Source organism: Dama dama, chromosome 31 (assembly GCF_033118175.1).
Source record: "Dama dama isolate Ldn47 chromosome 31, ASM3311817v1, whole genome shotgun sequence".
Classification (NCBI taxonomy): domain Eukaryota; kingdom Metazoa; phylum Chordata; class Mammalia; order Artiodactyla; family Cervidae; genus Dama; species Dama dama.
This window is the reverse complement of record NC_083711.1, coordinates 48,703,661-48,720,599: the sequence shown is the minus strand read 5'-3', so window position 1 is coordinate 48,720,599 and position 16,939 is coordinate 48,703,661. Positions and strand designations below refer to the sequence as shown.

At 37.1% G+C, this 16,939-nt stretch overlaps 1 protein-coding gene across 33 annotated transcripts in view; it reads left to right on the top strand.

The window, feature by feature from the left end:
* Positions 1–16,939, top strand: part of ABI3BP (ABI family member 3 binding protein) — a 274,479-nt gene that overhangs the window by 185,855 nt on the left and 71,685 nt on the right. For 18 of the 33 annotated variants that reach the window (XM_061134006.1, XM_061134000.1, XM_061133995.1 and 15 more), the window contains 8 exons: positions 89–163; positions 1,021–1,077; positions 1,747–1,818; positions 2,261–2,308; positions 5,124–5,198; positions 9,125–9,199; positions 15,808–15,867; positions 16,443–16,490. In XM_061134006.1, coding sequence (XP_060989989.1) covers positions 89–163; positions 1,021–1,077; positions 1,747–1,818; positions 2,261–2,308; positions 5,124–5,198; positions 9,125–9,199; positions 15,808–15,867; positions 16,443–16,490 — 510 coding nt within the window. The remainder of the gene's footprint in view (positions 1–88; positions 164–1,020; positions 1,078–1,746; positions 1,819–2,260; positions 2,309–5,123; positions 5,199–9,124; positions 9,200–15,807; positions 15,868–16,442; positions 16,491–16,939) is intronic. The other 15 variants (XM_061134020.1, XM_061133988.1, XM_061133992.1 and 12 more) reach the window with 14 other exon arrangements.

Sequence of the window (16,939 nt, the reverse complement as noted above, 5' to 3'; positions counted from 1 at the left end):
TGAAGGTCTTTGTATTGTTACCTTTGTCTAAATTCTGTGACATAAATTATCCATAATTAGTTTGACAACTTAGACCCTCTTCTTTCAGCTCCCCCTGAACTGCGAACTCTTATTTTGAAGCCAGTGACATCACCAAGCCTAGAAATGACCCAAAGTCAGCCTGGTAAATAGATTATTTAATCTGTCTGGACACCATTGAGCTTCAGGGAACACACCCCGAGTATTGTATTTCCACACATTGAAAAATGCAAACGAATACACATTTAACAACCCTATATATGGTACATGCTCTTTCCATGATTGCAAATAAGTGCAAATTAGTAATACATTCTTTTCATATTAATTGTTATTCAACTGTATAGAAATACTTACCTTCATTTCATTGGGTTTACTCTATAACAGAATAATCACATATCTGATTAAGTAGTCAACAAAACCACTTAGAAGAAATGATTCTATTCTTTACCTTTATTTTTCACAAAGTTACAAACTTGTGATTCTCTTTAGTAGTAAGCTAAATTTGTGTTCTGCTATGTGAAGAGAATGCTCATTCAGTTGTGACCCTTAAGAAAGAAGAAAGCTCTCACTTCAGTGAAGATAACAAAATTCACCTTACATAGTATGAACCTACACATTATTGCCCTTCAAAATTAAAAACAAATTTTTAAGATTATGCTTATTAATGCTGTGGCAACCCTCTGACATTTATTTTGAAAGACCAGATCTTTATTTTTTCCTAACGGGATTATAATTTCTTTTCATCCCCTTTGTGTATCTCTTAATTAGCTAAATGGCATTTGGATGCTTATGTTGATGGAACAAGGTATGGTTGTTAATGATAACCTGCAGTACTTACAGAATTATGATTCAGTTATTAGGGTTAATAGTACTCTTGTTATTATAGTCACTGCTCACATTGACTAAAGTACAAGTCACGTGTCTAAATACTTTGTGTGAATTTATTCAATGCTTGCAGCAAGTCATCCTTGATAAATTGTACCATTTTGTGTTTTTTGCTAGTTTCTGAAGTCCTGGAATTGCTTACATTTAGCACTGAGTCATCAAAGGAAGCTATAGGTAATAATGTTCCCCAAGGGGAAGTCAGGTGTATGTGCTTTTCCATCACATTGCAAAAGTCATCTTGGGATGTCCTCACGCTTCGTGGCATTTCATAGCTTCTCACATCTTGCCTGTGCTCCTCCAGTGGATCTTGACAGTTAAATGTTATCTACAGCACACTATGCAAGTGCCCGCTATGTTGCCTTGCAAGTTTCACAATCTCCTCACCTAGTTCCCTCTGACTCTGAATGCAAAAGTTCATTTTTTAATATTCTGAGCACTCTTTTAATGCAAATATGCACATCCTATTTTTCATGTTCATTTTAGGATGCATCCTCTTGCTTTCAAAGAACTCACTCTATGTCTTTTTCTCACTGGAATCCTTAAACAAAAATATGTAAGGAGATGAAGTTATCTGCTTTGCTCCAGGTGGAAATTGCTGTAGATCATGCTAGTTCGTGTGTGCGTTGGTGTGTGTGTTCCACACTGCACCCTGCCTTCGTTTCCGCCCTCTTAAATTGTAGTCATCTTCATATTCTCTCTAAATGTTATTTATCCTCACAAATCTATCTAGGATAGATTATCTAATTAGGATAATTAACCTCTGTTTTCAAATTAAACAGTGTTCCATGATAGTGGGTACTATGGGTTGCCCACTGCTAACCCACCATTTGGTTTCTTCTCTAGCACCAACTGAAATAGATTATGTCTATTCCACCACCAAAGCACCACTCAGGCCAGAGGAGCCAGAGACAGAAGGTGGTAAAGGTTTTCATGCTTTGATTCTTTTATTCAAAATATTTTAATCAGTATCTATTACTTTTCAAAGAAAATGAAAGTCCAAGCTGGGGTACTTGTTCTACAGTTCACTAGCTTTGAAGAGCCATAGCTTCTAAAATCCTTGAATTCCTAAAATTAAAATGATAATTGACTCTGAATACAGAAATAAATTTCAGTTTCTCTGTGGTGTCTATGTATTGAGGCATAATAACATTTGACAGTTAATGAAAGTTGGAGGTTTAGGATTATAGAATAGGACATCCCTCTCAGATTGCTTTTTTCTTATCCTAACCCATTGTCCTATCTGTAAAAATGTGATGCAGATTCCCAAGAGACTGTGGTTGATATTCAAGAAAGAAATACTTGACTGCAGCTTAACATCTTACAGTTTTTAAAATTGTTCTCCTTTGTTTTGATACAGTTGTGGAATCTATTACACATGTGTCTGAACCACCTGAGACCACGCTAGGTAATGATACACCCCGGCAGCTTTTGTCCTCACTGTCACCATCACCAGAAAACCCAGGTTCTTCTTCATTGTGAATCCATGTTGCAACATCATTCTTCCTCATCACAGTTAATTTTCTTTCTAGATGCTTCTCTTCATAACCATTGTCCAAAAAAGCGTCTTCTCTCATTGAGCTTTGTATCTAGATCTTGGCCTCTCGCTATTTCAGTCACTGAAGCTGTCAAATCTAAAGCATCTTTTTCCTAAGGTTGAACATTCTGCCAGTTTGGTATTATGTTGAATATTTCAGATAATATATTTTTGTACGATGAGCCACTTATACCTTCTGACCTAGCAACACACTTCATTAGCAGTCATTATTTCATCACATTGATTTACTTGTTTGATTTTTTCCTTTGTTAAACAAAATTCAGTGGTGCTGAATGGCTTAGGCTTTAACAGTTTTTATTACTTTGTTTTATGGTTATTCTTGATTTTCTAGCATTATTGCGGGAGGTACTAGTGTGGAGTGATGATTTAAAAAGTAAGGATATTGCTTACCTTGAAAGTATTTTATAACCTGGCATCTCTAAGCAGTTTTTAAACTAAATACATTATTAAGAAGTAAGAGTAGTATTTACTGCAATTTTCTTTTTTTCTGTAAAATCTACTTGTTACCATCCTTTCTGTACTAAAGGTGCATGAAGCACTATAGTAACCCTGAGTACGTTCCTTCAATTACTGTAGAAACATCACCTCTGCCTCCCCAAACTGTAATTCTACACAACCCAGATGAGCCTCAGACCACACTGGGTAAATGTATTGTTTTGTATTTCATGTAGAAGGTGAATGTTCACAGAACTTAAAGAACAGGAAGATGATAGTTGGGCACTATGACTAGCTGTTGGAAGCCATCATTGCTGCTCCCAGTCTTTGATGGGCGATCCTACCTTTCTGATGCCCCATTCCTCTTTCTATCCATAATCTGTAACCAGTCCCATAGTAGCGTTGTGAATATCATTTAGGATTAACTGAAACACACCTCTCAGCTATTCCACAAGTCTTTCATATAGGAAATAGAAATATTTCTGGAGAAGAACATTTATATTCTATCCCAATTTTAAATGCTATCACCTTACTACTTTCTTCTGCTCCTTCCCGTGGCAGCTTGGCCACTTCACTGGATACAAATAAGAGAAACTGAAATCACACCAGTTGGTTGGCAAGTCATAAGGGTTTCCTTGGTAGAATTTGAAATGTAGGAAAACAAAGCATCAATGCAGACAGCTAAATGTACTTCTTCTTACAAGGAAAAAAGTCTTTCAGTGTCTACAGGCTCCCTCAGAACAGCAGTTTATCATATATAAGCTCAAACTTGTATTTTGATGGCCATGAAACTATTTTATATGGCTCTATTTCCAAAGGAGATATGGATATTAATTTTATTCATTGTCCTCAGAATACCCCATTAAACTTTGACTATTAAACTCTACAGTTTAATTTTACCAAAATTCCACACTGACTGTATTAACTGAATCTGTGTCTATTATCGCTAACGTATTCAAGTTTTTTTAATAGCTGTGGTTATTAATATGATTGAAATATTTAATTGCAGATACTACCAGTGATACCAATCTCATTCTGAATTATTTTTTATAGAATTGCTTCATAACACACCTTTACCTACAGATGGTCTCTTATACCCCAAGGATGCAAATAACCCATCAGTATGAACCTCAGCAAGCAAAGCAATTCAGAGTCACAGTATCATAAGACTAAGAAAACTGTAAAAGTATAGAATTGTAGGGTTGGAAGGGTTCTTAAAAACCCTTTTACCTTTGATGAAGAATCCGAGGTTGTAGACCAAGTGATCAGCAAAGTGAGTTCTTAATTTCTGGCTCCTAAACCAGTATAATCTCCGACATATCTTGTTCCTCTTTCTACAGGCGAGAAGATTCCCCTGAAACCATTGCATGCTTTGTATATTTAAATTATCAGGAAGAAGTCTCTACAGACTCAACTTCTTTTCTCTAATAACTCTTACTTTCAGCAAGCTTTTCTTAAGGGTCTGAAACTCCATGACCTTGGAAACCATCTGTTTTTCTTATTTCTCTTTATCTCAGACACACTTCATCCAACCAAACAGGTGTTTCCACAAGCTGTGACCTTGCATTTGATCATTATTTTCCTCCAGCAGGATAAACCTTTAATTTTTTTTAGTGAAGAAACTGACTTTTACACTGAATGTCCTAGAACTCTTTTGAGAATTTCCCAGCAAAGGGATAACTTCCTTCAATAATACATCCTTTCAATTTCTGTTCAATTTTTCTTCCCCAACATGACCAATAAAAATTATGTTTTCTTTAACAAGATTAATTTTTTCCATAACTTTCTTATTAAGACATATTCACCTTCTAGGTATATGTGGAATGTAACGTGCTTTTTATTTAGAAGAAATTGTTTCTTTTTGTACTTAAAATATTATTCTGGGATACTCTGATACTGCGATGTGAACTTATAATAAGGATGAATTATTTTATTGTGAAATTTATTTTTAGCCTATTTAATAGGTATTTGAAGAAGATAATCCCAAAATTTCAACAGTTTCATTTGCCAGCTGAGTATCTTAGATATTAATGTGCCTTCTTGTTTTGTTTTCTATTATAATAAGAAAATTACCTTCTTATATTCTATTGCTCTTTGCCAGCTTTAATTATGTTAATTGCTGTATATTTACGTCTTCAGTCACTCAACAAACGTCTTTGAGCTCCTAGAAGGTTAGGTACTGTTATTCTTGAGAAGCTCAAGAGCTCCGAACCTGTATCCTTTCTTTTAGCTTCCAAGCAGATACCACGAACTCCTCCCAAACCAAAAACATCTCCACGTCCAAGAATCCCACAAACACAATCAGGTAAATGTTTATTTTATATTCTGGCCTGAAAAGTTTGATGTTTGCAGAGTTACTCTGTTAAATTATATAGCAAGTTAGGTTTTTAACCCTTATATAATAAGTCTTCCTTTGAAACCTAATAAATATTTATATTTAGACTTTATCAAAAAGTATAGTATTAAAGTGGTTCATTCCAAAAAGCTTCTCTACTCTTATGTTATTTGAGAAGGGGATAGAGAAATATGGAATTTCTTAAAAAAATAACCTGTCTACTCCCTTTGCTTCTCCTAGTTTGAGAAACCCTTCCATGGTCCTTGAATGTCCTCCCGCCACCAGTCCCCTAATTATTTTTTGGCCTTTCAGTCAATTTTATTTAACATTAGGTCATGAAGATTTTTAATATGTATCTTCTCCTATAAAATATTTACATAATATGGCTTTGGTTGTTTTGCTATGAGTTTTGGAAAGGAGCTAAACAAGAGTCATCGTAAACTATTTTTTTTTTTAATAGTATGGAAGTTCTCACTTGAGTGATTAACCCTGACTTCTAACCAAGATCTTGTTCGTTTCCTGTGACGGCCTTGGCAGATCTCCGTTTCAGGCTACCATAAACCTCACATATCTCAAAGAAAGCTCATATTTCCCTGCTTTTGGTTTCTCATTTATATCAGTTGCAGATTCTCAGCATTTTACATCAATTTTTATTCTCCTCCTCATCCAGCCTCTGGACTCCGTCGGTTTTTCCAGACATTTCCCCAGTGACGCCCACTCTAAGCACACAGCCAGTCATGCCTGGTCTCTGCCATTCATCCTCCTGTCACTCTCCCCTCCTCATTTAAAACTGTCTCACCTTGATCCTTAAGTGGCTGATTAACTAGTTCATCAGTTAGCCACTCAACAAATACTTACTGCATGCTGACTACGTGCCAAGCAATGGGCTACACACTGGGAATGTGAAACAAAATTTCGGCCTTCTGTGGTCAAGGTACTTACAGTCTAGGCCAATCATCTATATTTAAATTTGTTTACACATGGCCCATTTCCAAAAAGTATATGAAGTGCACCTACCCAGTGTCCTGGAAAAGAACCCTAGCTATCACCAATGATCTGGGGAAAGGAAAATATTAGCAGCATCAAAATTATGCTTGATCCAGGTAATAGAATTACCACCACAGAGTCTTTAGCACATCTCAGTATCCCTACTGAAAGAACAAAAAAAGAACTGTTAGATTTGGGAATGATCCTGAATACCTGAGAGATATTAACATTTTCCATTATATTTTTGAGAGAAATTTTCCCCATTATTTTTTCTTTAAAGGAAAACTCCTTAAAAGAAAGTCCTGGGTACCACATCTAGCTAAAGATTTTCAATCTGCTTTAATGTATTTTAAAATGTGTTTTTATTTAATGACTAAAACTTTGCTAAAAAATAATATGGGTGTGATACATAAGTATATGAAGGTATCAAGGCAACAATCATCTGAAAGAATAGGAAATTTTAAAATAACAGGAAATAAATTTGAAATATTAATATATAAGAAATGCTGGGGTAATTAATTGGAATTAGTGAATAAGTAAAAATAAATAGAATAAGAATTTTTAAAGAAAGTATATTAAATTTGTGGATAGGAAACTAAAGTCTAATTTTAAGAAATCAACAGATAAAGTCATGAAAGGAAGTTCTCAACCTTTTATGTGAATATAAAGAATAGAATAAATGTAGTAGGAAAAGGAGAAATGGAAAGAGATGAGAAAGCATAAAACAATGAATGTTGGAAAGTAAGAGAAGAGATGAAAAATAAGATGTGTGGGAAGTTAAAACATTGAGGCTATAAAGCCCTGGTTAGCAACATTATAAAAAGTAAAGGAGATAAGAACTAAGAAGGAAGGCATTCATTATTTTATCTTTTTGAGCTGTCCTCTGTACTTACAAAAATCGATGTAGTAAGTCAGGACCTTGCTCTAGTTTCCAATTATGACACTCTAAGTCTCAACCTTGTTTGATTTTGATTTAGACCTTTAGCTAACCTTTCTTGACAAGATAAGCAACTTCAGAATGGATAGATGCATACACTCAGTAGTTCCATTCAAACTCTGAAACCCTGGAGTGGCTGCAGACTGTAAGAGAGCATCCTGATTCTGTCCCAACCGAGCAAACTCCAGTCCATCAGCATCTCCCCTGGAAAGTAGCTGCCATCCAAATACTTCCAACTTTGTCAGGGTGGCCTAATATAAGGGATGGTTTGGAAAATTGTTCATTCTACATATTCCTCTTAAAAGTGGGTGAAATTAGGATCTTTCTTACCCAGGAGAATATGAGCTTTACTTAATAGATCCCAACAATACCCTAGGTTTTTATAGTCTTTCAAGGATGTTTCATATGTGTATATGTGTATCACTCAATAGTTGAACGACAAATGTTTAAACTCTCATAGTACTTTCCCCCTTACATCTGGCTAGCTGTTGCAAAAGGCCATTTGAATGAGAGAATGTTCTGTTCATATGTGCAACACCAAATGCAAATTATTATTGTTGGGCTATAAGGCCATCATCCAGCATAGCATGTACAGCCTAAAGAGCAATGCAGTTGTTTATCTATCACGATTTTCAGAATGAAATTCTGTAATTGGGCATGCTGCCTTATTTATATTTAAATTATGCTGATAAATTAGATAGCAAAATTTAAGTTTACTATATTTGGCATTTGAAGACATAGTGGGATCAAAAACTTGGAAGAAATCATCAAGAATATTTTATCATTAAATTTAGGTTTGATTTTTAGATTCCTGTGTTCATAAGTAATAGTGAACAATCCTGTTATTAATAATTTTATATCTAGAAATCTTATAACCATCAAAATTGCTCCTAATTTTTGAGGGGGCAAACAATGTGAAAAGCAAAATATACTCAGATCTTTCAATGTCAAATCTGTAAAGTTTCTCCAAAAGTGGAAAGAAATGTTTATAGGAGTATAGCTTTCACATCATTTTGACATTCACACTTAATTCTCACAGTCACCCTTTGAGTTAGGACAGGTTTATTATGTCCACCTAAAAAATGAGCAAGTTAAAAATGTGACCTGAAGAGCTGGGATATAGGAAACCCAAGAGCTGGGACCTAGCGATCATGTCTGAACCTTGGGGTTCAGTTCAAGTCCTGGCTGGTGCTTAATGACCATGTGACCCCAGGCAATAGTCTCCAGCCTGGCTTCAAAGTGAAGCTGATCATTCCTTCCTCTCAGCATTATGGTGAGAATCAAAGGGCATAGTCTTTATGGAAGCATTTTTGAAGTTGTAAAATGAACTATATAAATAAAGTAGGCCTTTTTTCCCCCGCTCCCCCAGGACTAAAACAAAACAAAACAAAAATCTATTACATTCGCACCTTGTTACTCCAAAAGAACAGCTGTGGAAAGACAGTTTGAGTTTGTAAACATGTCATTTAAAGGTTTATTTAGAGCCTAAGAATTACGGGAGGCACAGAACGTGAGCCCAGCCATTCCGTTCTGTTGCCCATTCTCTCTCTGCTGTTGCTGACCTGACTTTAAGTTGCTTTCATTCATGCTTTTTGGGGTCCCACTTTGACTTTACAGAACTCATTCTTCACAGAAAGGCATGAAGATGGGTTTAAGAAGTCAAGCAAACATCCAAGAGAAGAAGAGTACTCTCAGATTAATTGCTATCTCTACTGAAAGATTTCCAAAATTTCTTCATCCTACCATTATGCTTATTCACATTTTGCTGTTTCTCAGATTTCATTTTTCTTAAAGTATTTGAAATTCTAACTGATTTACTTTTAGAGCTTAAGGTTTATTTTTCCATATAACTCCTATTTCAATCCTTTTTTAAAAGCAATAATCAGGTTTATGCTTTGTTAGATCTTATGTGCTAAGCATGACTGGGAGATGCTGAAACCAAATGACTCATGGTCCAAGCTCTCTCTTTCAGCTCCTAAGGTATTCCAGCATGTTACTCTGAAGCCAAAGACATCACCAAGTCCAGAAGTGTCCTATACGCCACCTGGTAATTGCTTTATTTCATGTTTAAGTCAAATGCATTCTACTGTCACATTCTGCTGCAATGAAACATGAGGAAGGATGGATATGAAGTCCATATTTCATTTATGTTCAGATACTGTGTTGTGTCGTGCATGATATAATCATTTCAAAGTGTTCATAAGAGTTACATATGTGCTCCATTATTTATGTAAACATTGATATAATCCAAAGGCAGAGAATTATGCTAAGGGTAGAAGACTTCTCTTTTTTTCTGACTTATAAAAAATAACCTTCTAGAATTAAGGGTAGAATGCTTCTTTTTTTTTCTGACTTCTAAAATATAACCTACTAATGTTAACTATGCGATGCTCACATTTCACCAAAATAAGATAAAGAATTAGGATTTTTCCACAAAAATGATAAAATGATGTTTTGCAAATGGAGAAAATGATGTTTAGCCATTTTCTTGGGTTCAGAAATTTTACACTATTCAGCATTGAGGACTTTATTTCCTTTGTTTGAGATTTTTTTTGTCTGTTTTTAATTCTACTTTCCCAGTTCATGGAGCAGTTTCTTAAGAAATTTGTTTCACACACATGCTAAATGATTTCTTTAGCTACAGATCTATTTATTGCCTATCATTTGAGAAGGCTTTTTTGCCTGTTTAGGGGGGAATTATCTTGCATTTGTGGGAGAAGTCAAGATGGGGACTGCAAGGACCCAGACATTTCTCTAGATCCCCAAGTGATCATAAGAAGCCACTGTTAGCTTCACTAAGTAGTTCATTGTTGGTTTACTAATAAGCCAAGCCAAATTTTTAGCCTGAGTATCTGAGAAATACTACAGGTTTTGCCCCCTTTTAAAAAAAATATAAAGTTCAATTATTATAAATTCTTAGGTGGTCCTAGAAGCGTATAGAACATTCCTAGAACCAAAGCTTTCTGAGCCGTAGCTTGGACTGATGGCATTTTGGAAGCAAGTGAATTCACTTGCTTTCTTGGTTTCCTGGTTATGTAAGTGGAGAATGTTTCTGCTGCTGTGGGATGGTTAGGTGGTTGCGAGTAGTGATAGTCCACAAAGAGACTTTTTGCCCTGAAGTCCAGAATGTAAATTTGTACTGCTAAAAGCAAAAGTCATATTATAAACACCAATAAGAAAAAAGCTTATCTTCCCACTGGCAAAAGGCCAACTCCTTGTTTTCAACTGTGGAAAAAATATGTTAATGGAGATGGAGTCATTAGAGAGAACAACAGTATATGTGAGTGATTTTATTACTTTTCCTCTTCATTAGAAAAAGTAATACTATTGGTTCTGACATGACATAATCTCATTAAAGTAATATATCTAATAGTTAAACTTTTCTTCTTTTTAAATAATATTTACCTTACTTTCATCAATACCTTATTTTTCACAGACACTCTAACTCGTAAGTTTGAGCCTTGGAATAGCGGCACAAACGCTCCCCATGGAGCCTTCCTTAGGCTTATTTTATTGACTCCAGTTCCAAGTGTCTCCAAACCTGAGTGTGACTTGTGTCTCTAAACCTGGTGTTGGTCTTGCCACTGTGTCCCTCAGGGGTTCCCCTGTTAGTCCATGGCTGTGATGCCACCGGAGGAAACATAAGGCAGTCATTACTACTTTTCAGTTTTCTCCCAAGTGTTTAAAAGACTGGATTCAAACAGTTTGGGGGTTGTATCTAGTCTCAGGTTTGCTTCCTAATGAGCCCATGACTTTTTTTACTGGCTCCTCAGAAAACAGGGTAAGTTACATGTAAACGTAATGTGTGCTGGTATATCCTAGAGAGACAGTTCAGTTCAGTTCAATTCAGTTGCTCAGTCGTATCTGACTCTTTACAACCCCATGAACCTCAGCACGCCAGGCCTCCCTGTCCATCACCAACTCCTGGAGTTCACCGAAACCCATGTCCATCGAGTTGGTGATGCCATCCAACTATCTCATCCTCTGTCATCCCCTTCTCCTCCTGCCCTCAATCTTTCCCAGCATCAGGGTCTTTTCAAATGAGTCAGCTCTTCACATCAGATGGCCAAAGTTTTGGAGTTTCAGCTTCAAGATCAGTCCTTTCAATGAACACCCAGGACTGATCTCTTTTGGGAAGGACTGGTTGGACCTCCTTGCAGTCCAAGAGAGACAGATGCTCTGTAAAAATGTAAAATGTAGTACTGAAATCGGGGCATAGTTATGTTTTAACATGATGTTTGTCTCAATTTATTCTAAGTGATGTCAGAAGTGACAAACTGAATTTTTAGACTTGTATCAAATAAGTCAGTCTTGGATTCTCTGTACAGCTCTTCTATTCCGTAGGTGCCTAAGCGTAACACAGCTTTCATCCAGCTAGCCCTTTAGAGAATATCCAGTCACTCAGTCAAATTAACTACAGTATTTAATAAGGAATCTAGACACATTGAGCCCACACAGCATGTCCAGAGCCAGAACAGTACTGGCTTTTCTTTTGATCTGTCTTGGAGAAATGCTTTCAAATTCAGGGCAGAGGACTCACTCTGATGCCTGGTTCAGCGGAGCTGTGCCTTCTTTATAGATTTCTTTCTGTACCAAGGGCTGTCTTGGCTATGTGGCAACTTCTGTCACCGCAGAAATATTTGGATAGACTTCAGTCATTGGAAGCAAGCCAGGGGGGAAAAAAATATCTAGATTTCAGCAAGCTATCCAACCCTGCAAATGCTCTTGGCAGACTCTACTTTGCAGCATTTTTTCATTTAGGAAAGAAGGGATGAATGCTAAAATGTCTTTTGGAGATGGAATTGCTAGAATGTGGACAATGACTGAATGGGTCATGGAGAGAAGGAGGACACTGTGATTTCCAGCTTAGGCAGGTGGTGGTGGTTTAGTCGCTAAGTCGTGTCTGACTCTTGGCAACCCTGTGGAATGTAGACTTCCAGGCTCCTCTGTCCATGGGGATTCTCCTGGCAAGATTACTGGAGTGGGTTGCCATTTCCTTCTCCAGATCATCCCCACCCAGGAATCAAACCTGGGTCTCCTGCATCGCAGATGGATTCTTAACCAACTGAGCTACCAGGGAAGCTAGCTTACGTAGGTGGTAGATGCTAATACCATTAACTAAGGCAGGGAACACAGAGGGAGGAATAAGGTGCTAGGTTTGGAGGGCCAGTTGGATTGGTGGTTGAAATGAATTTTTGGCTTTCTAAACAGAAGTCAATATTTAAGACGTAGATTTGGGAGCCATGTGTCTTATGTGTCTACTATGTATAGAAGGTTCTTAAATTTTGAGGGAATGATATCATCCAGGAGAAGGTACAGACTGAGAAAATAAGAGATCAGAGATCAAAGTCTTAGAGGACATGGTTACGTTTAAATAGTGGATAGAGGAAGGAGGAGCCAGCAGAAGTTTCTCTCAAACGACCAGAGAGTACCAGGAAGGAGGAACTCAGGAGGCCAGGCAGGGAAGGATGGCCATGAGTAACAGTGAGGAGGAGGCGGTCAGAAGGTCCACTGGACTTGACAGTGCAGGTCTAGAAGCCTGCACCTGAAACCTGTGGGCCGGTGCTTCAGAATTCAGCAATTTTCAGACTTTGGAAAGGTGAAACAGCACAGATACCATAGATTACAAGCATATTCATAAGTCTGCAGTGAGAAGTATGAGCAGTCGCACTACCTTGGATAAATAAAAACCGTAAATTGACTTAGATCAGTTCTAGTCAGGCGTTGCTGTCAAAGAGGCTAAGCAAAAAAACAATAAAAAATAAAAGCTTTTTGGTCTTCAGAACACTGTGATATTCAGAACTATGGATGAGGCCTCATGGATCCATGGGTGCAGGAGATCTGTGAAAGGGAAGGCCATCGACAGTGGATGGAGAAGATGCAGTTAAGAAACCAGAAAGCAGAGGCAGAGTTCTTAGTTGAGAGGAATGAGACCGAGAAAGGGATTGTTTGAAGGGGAAGCCATGTCAAGGAACTGGTTATTGATTTTAGGATGTTGGAAGACTTGAGTTGTTTTATGGGTGGAGAGGGAAGAATTCATAGATAAATGAAAAGATGGACTAATGGAGAAAAATAGAAGAAAATAGGAATGATAGAAAGCGAAATGTCCCAGAGGAGACCCGAGGGAAGGTGACCCAGGAGCACAAGTGAAGCCCTGAAAGCGGTCTCTGGGAGGCAGGACACCTGCCGCCCCTCAGACTGCGCCTCCGGGTACAAGGTTAGAGTAAAGAAAGTGGGAATCTGGACATGAAGGAGGTGTGTGGTCTATGTGTATCACTTATCTATGGGAATATCCTTGTAGGCTGTTGCAAGGGCAAACCTTACTGAAGATTCCTTAGTGCACCATCTCCATCAGAGAGCAACGCCTGCATTCTCCCATCTACTCTGGCAGAACACTCTTGCATGTTCATTCACCTTTGTCCATATCAGACACATCCACTCACAGTTGTTTTCTGGTAGTTGAATTTTTCTTTGAAGAGATGCCCTTTATTCAAATAGGTAGTTAATACATATAACTGGTAAGTTAATTTGTTTGTTATTGTAAATGATAATTTGGCTCAAACAAATGGGTCTAAAATATAATATTGGTAAATATTTTAATAAGGAAATCAAAACTGCCTTCTCAGTTAAACTGTCATGAAGTACACTTGTAAGTTTCCCCCAGCATGGAAGATTTAGGTTTTTAGAATCATGCTCTTATTCAATTTAATATAAAGCATAACGCCACATAGGGAAAAAAACAACAACAACAACGTTGCATTTCTTGGAGCTGCCATTGACCAAATAAGAGAGTGATTCCCATCCCTTTCCTGTGAATATTTCTGGTTCTTTCCTTTCCACTGATTTCACCTGCTTTAGAACGCCTGGTAGGGCAGTTATTAAATCATCACTTCGTGGTTAAAAAGCGCCAGGGGCAGCGGCAGGAATCCACATTATGCTTGTCTGAATTCCTCAGGAAACTAAAGCAGGCAGCAGGTAATGTGTTTACAATATGGTGGATTTATTGGTAGCACATTTCTTCCCAGCTTTTCCCTTCCTTAATCCCACCTCCTCTCTGTGCAGTCTAGCACTGGAGCCAGTTAGGATATTTATAAACCACAGGCTGCTTTGTATGGCCATGACCTTCTCAGAGCCACATCAGAGTGCCTTCTCCCTCACCCTATGGATAAACAGTTAGTTTGATTTACGGCTGGAAATTCTTCATGTTTTACTCCTTGAATCTTTAAAAAGACTAGCAGTGGTGAAATGTTCACCATTATGACAGGTTTTCTCTAACTTTGTCCATCACTTATCTTTTCTGAAGTGAACCTTTTAAAAACAAACAAAAATCCACATTTCAAGTTCTCCTGGTCGTTATCTTTTAGCTCATAGAAGTTCTAATAGAGTCACATTCTTTCCAATGGACCAAATTCCACAACTGTGATTTCACCGGTACTTACTCAGTGGCCTAGACTAAGAACAGATGTGACATTCACATTAAATGTAATCTCCAAGAGCCATAAAAGAAAATGAATGTCCATTTTATATGATCTTTTTTTCTGCACAAATGGCAATGTTGTGCTTGTCCACTTTGTGATGCAAAAGGTTTTTCTTCCTCTTTCTCAGAGGGAGAATTCTAGCCTCAATCCTACTTTTTTCCCCTCCAGCACTATATAAGATGCAAGAAAGTTACACTGCATAGCTAAGGGTATTTATGAATTTAGTGTGGTAGGAAAACTTTTCAGTGAGTGAGTAGGGTTGACACGGACTTCCTTGTGGGGAAACTGAGTCAAAGAAATACATTATATTGTTCCTGAAAGGAGATTTGCCATAGAAATCTGGTATTAACAATAGGCAAGTCAACCTGATATTTTCCCCAATGAGAGATAAGGCATCAATTCCCAGCCTACCATTTTATTTTTCCAAAGTAGAACTGGACACAGGTATTAAAAACATACTGTAGATCAGAACTGAATATGAGTAGGCTTGTAGTTTAGCGTACATTTGTCTCCCTTGTTTTCATGCCAGGAGCCCCTAATACTTATACTAGAAGCCACATCACTAAGAATGACAGAAATGGCAAAATTTATCTAACATTTACTACTTAACAAGCACTCATCACCTTTACATGTGGTGTCTTCTAACAAGTGGCTGATTCCTTTTGCTCTATTTTTCTCCCCATAACTATCATGCCTTTTAGAATAAAGTTTTGTTCTCTTTTTAGATCCTCAAGAGTTTTGCTTTTCTTGCCGTTTCCCCCAATTTTCAGCCCATTTCTTTAAAATAACGTTTCCTATTTCTGTTGGTGGAATTTTAGCAGGAATATCAAATGGCAGCTAGCCACTTCAGACAAAAGCTGACTTCTTATTTTGAAGATAACTTAGGGAGATAACCTTCTTATGTTTAATTAAATCAGTTTTTTCTTCCTTTTTTTTCCCCTCCATAGAATCTTCAAAATGAACCATGACCAACTTTGTTTTACTGCTGCTAGAACCTTCCCGAATACACTGACGTCTTCCATTTTGGAAAGACAGTTCTTTTCTTGCCTTAGTATTTTAGCCATTGTGAAATATCTTTACTTCATTCATGCTTCCCAGGGTTTTATGTCTGTGGGTTGAGTTTCACTCCAGGTATGGCATTTAGAATGCACAGTGATTTATAATCTTTTTCTTTCAGTTCCAAGAGATGTGCTCCTTCCCCATAAACCAGTCCCCGAAGTCTCTCAGAGCGAACCTGGTAAATGCACTGTTTTATTCTCCCAGTTAGGAAGTGTATTTTTCGAAAAACATACTTGAGGCAAATATATTTTTGTAATGAGGGTGATATGTAGAAGAAGCTCAGAGAAAATTTTAGATAGAAAATGTGTATTTCTTTAGAGAAAGATTTACTCATACAATCTGCTTGACATATTTCCCCCATGAGGGAATAGGGTCTAATTAGTTTATTTTCCCTGAAAGTGTTTTTATTGAATAGGAAATCATGCTAAAGTTATAAGATATAATTATTAACTGAGTCAACCATTTTCACCTTTTTTCAGGATGTAAATATAACTACATCCAAATGTGGGTGTACTTTTAAATTAAAAATATGGGTGCCTACCCAAATTTTCGTCATAGTGACAGTGAATGAAAACTTTAAAGTTTTAGCTAAACTAAGTTCCCTGGGTGTCACCTGAATTTTCTTATATTTTTTCTGATTCTCTAAGAGAATGTTTAAATGTTCAGATGGGTGCATTGTAGAGACACAGAAACTAGATTTACTCCAGGTAGTAATTCTCATAAATATATTTCTTTGGTTTGCTTTTGGCCTAGTTCTGCAACCTGTTACCTTTAGAATCCATCTGCCAGAGACAACTCTAGGTAATGGCTTTTCCATTTGACCCACTCTAATTATTTTCCTGGCTGCCATCAAGATTGCAGGCCTTTCTCAAACAATCACATTGAAACATCCTCCCTTCTCAATCCTCCTCATTGTTTCATTCTCATTATTTTTTACCCTTTTCAGAATAGAAAGGCAGTGGTTTCACTGTTTTAAAGGTTTGCTCTGAAGACCAACTTAAGACAACTCATTACCACCTTCATCCTCACCTACCTCATTTATCTGTGTTCAAAACGATCCCACCTTACTCATGCCCATATAATTAACATTTCTGCCGGCTTAATGGTTCTCAGCTGTGGCCTTAACAATACACTAGCATGATGTGGAAGGCTCTGGCCAGTAATTATTATATAGGTCAAAATACTAAAATTTGCCACTGGTTTATTTTTAAAAATAAATTTGAACGGACTCCAGATGGTTGCTACAGTGA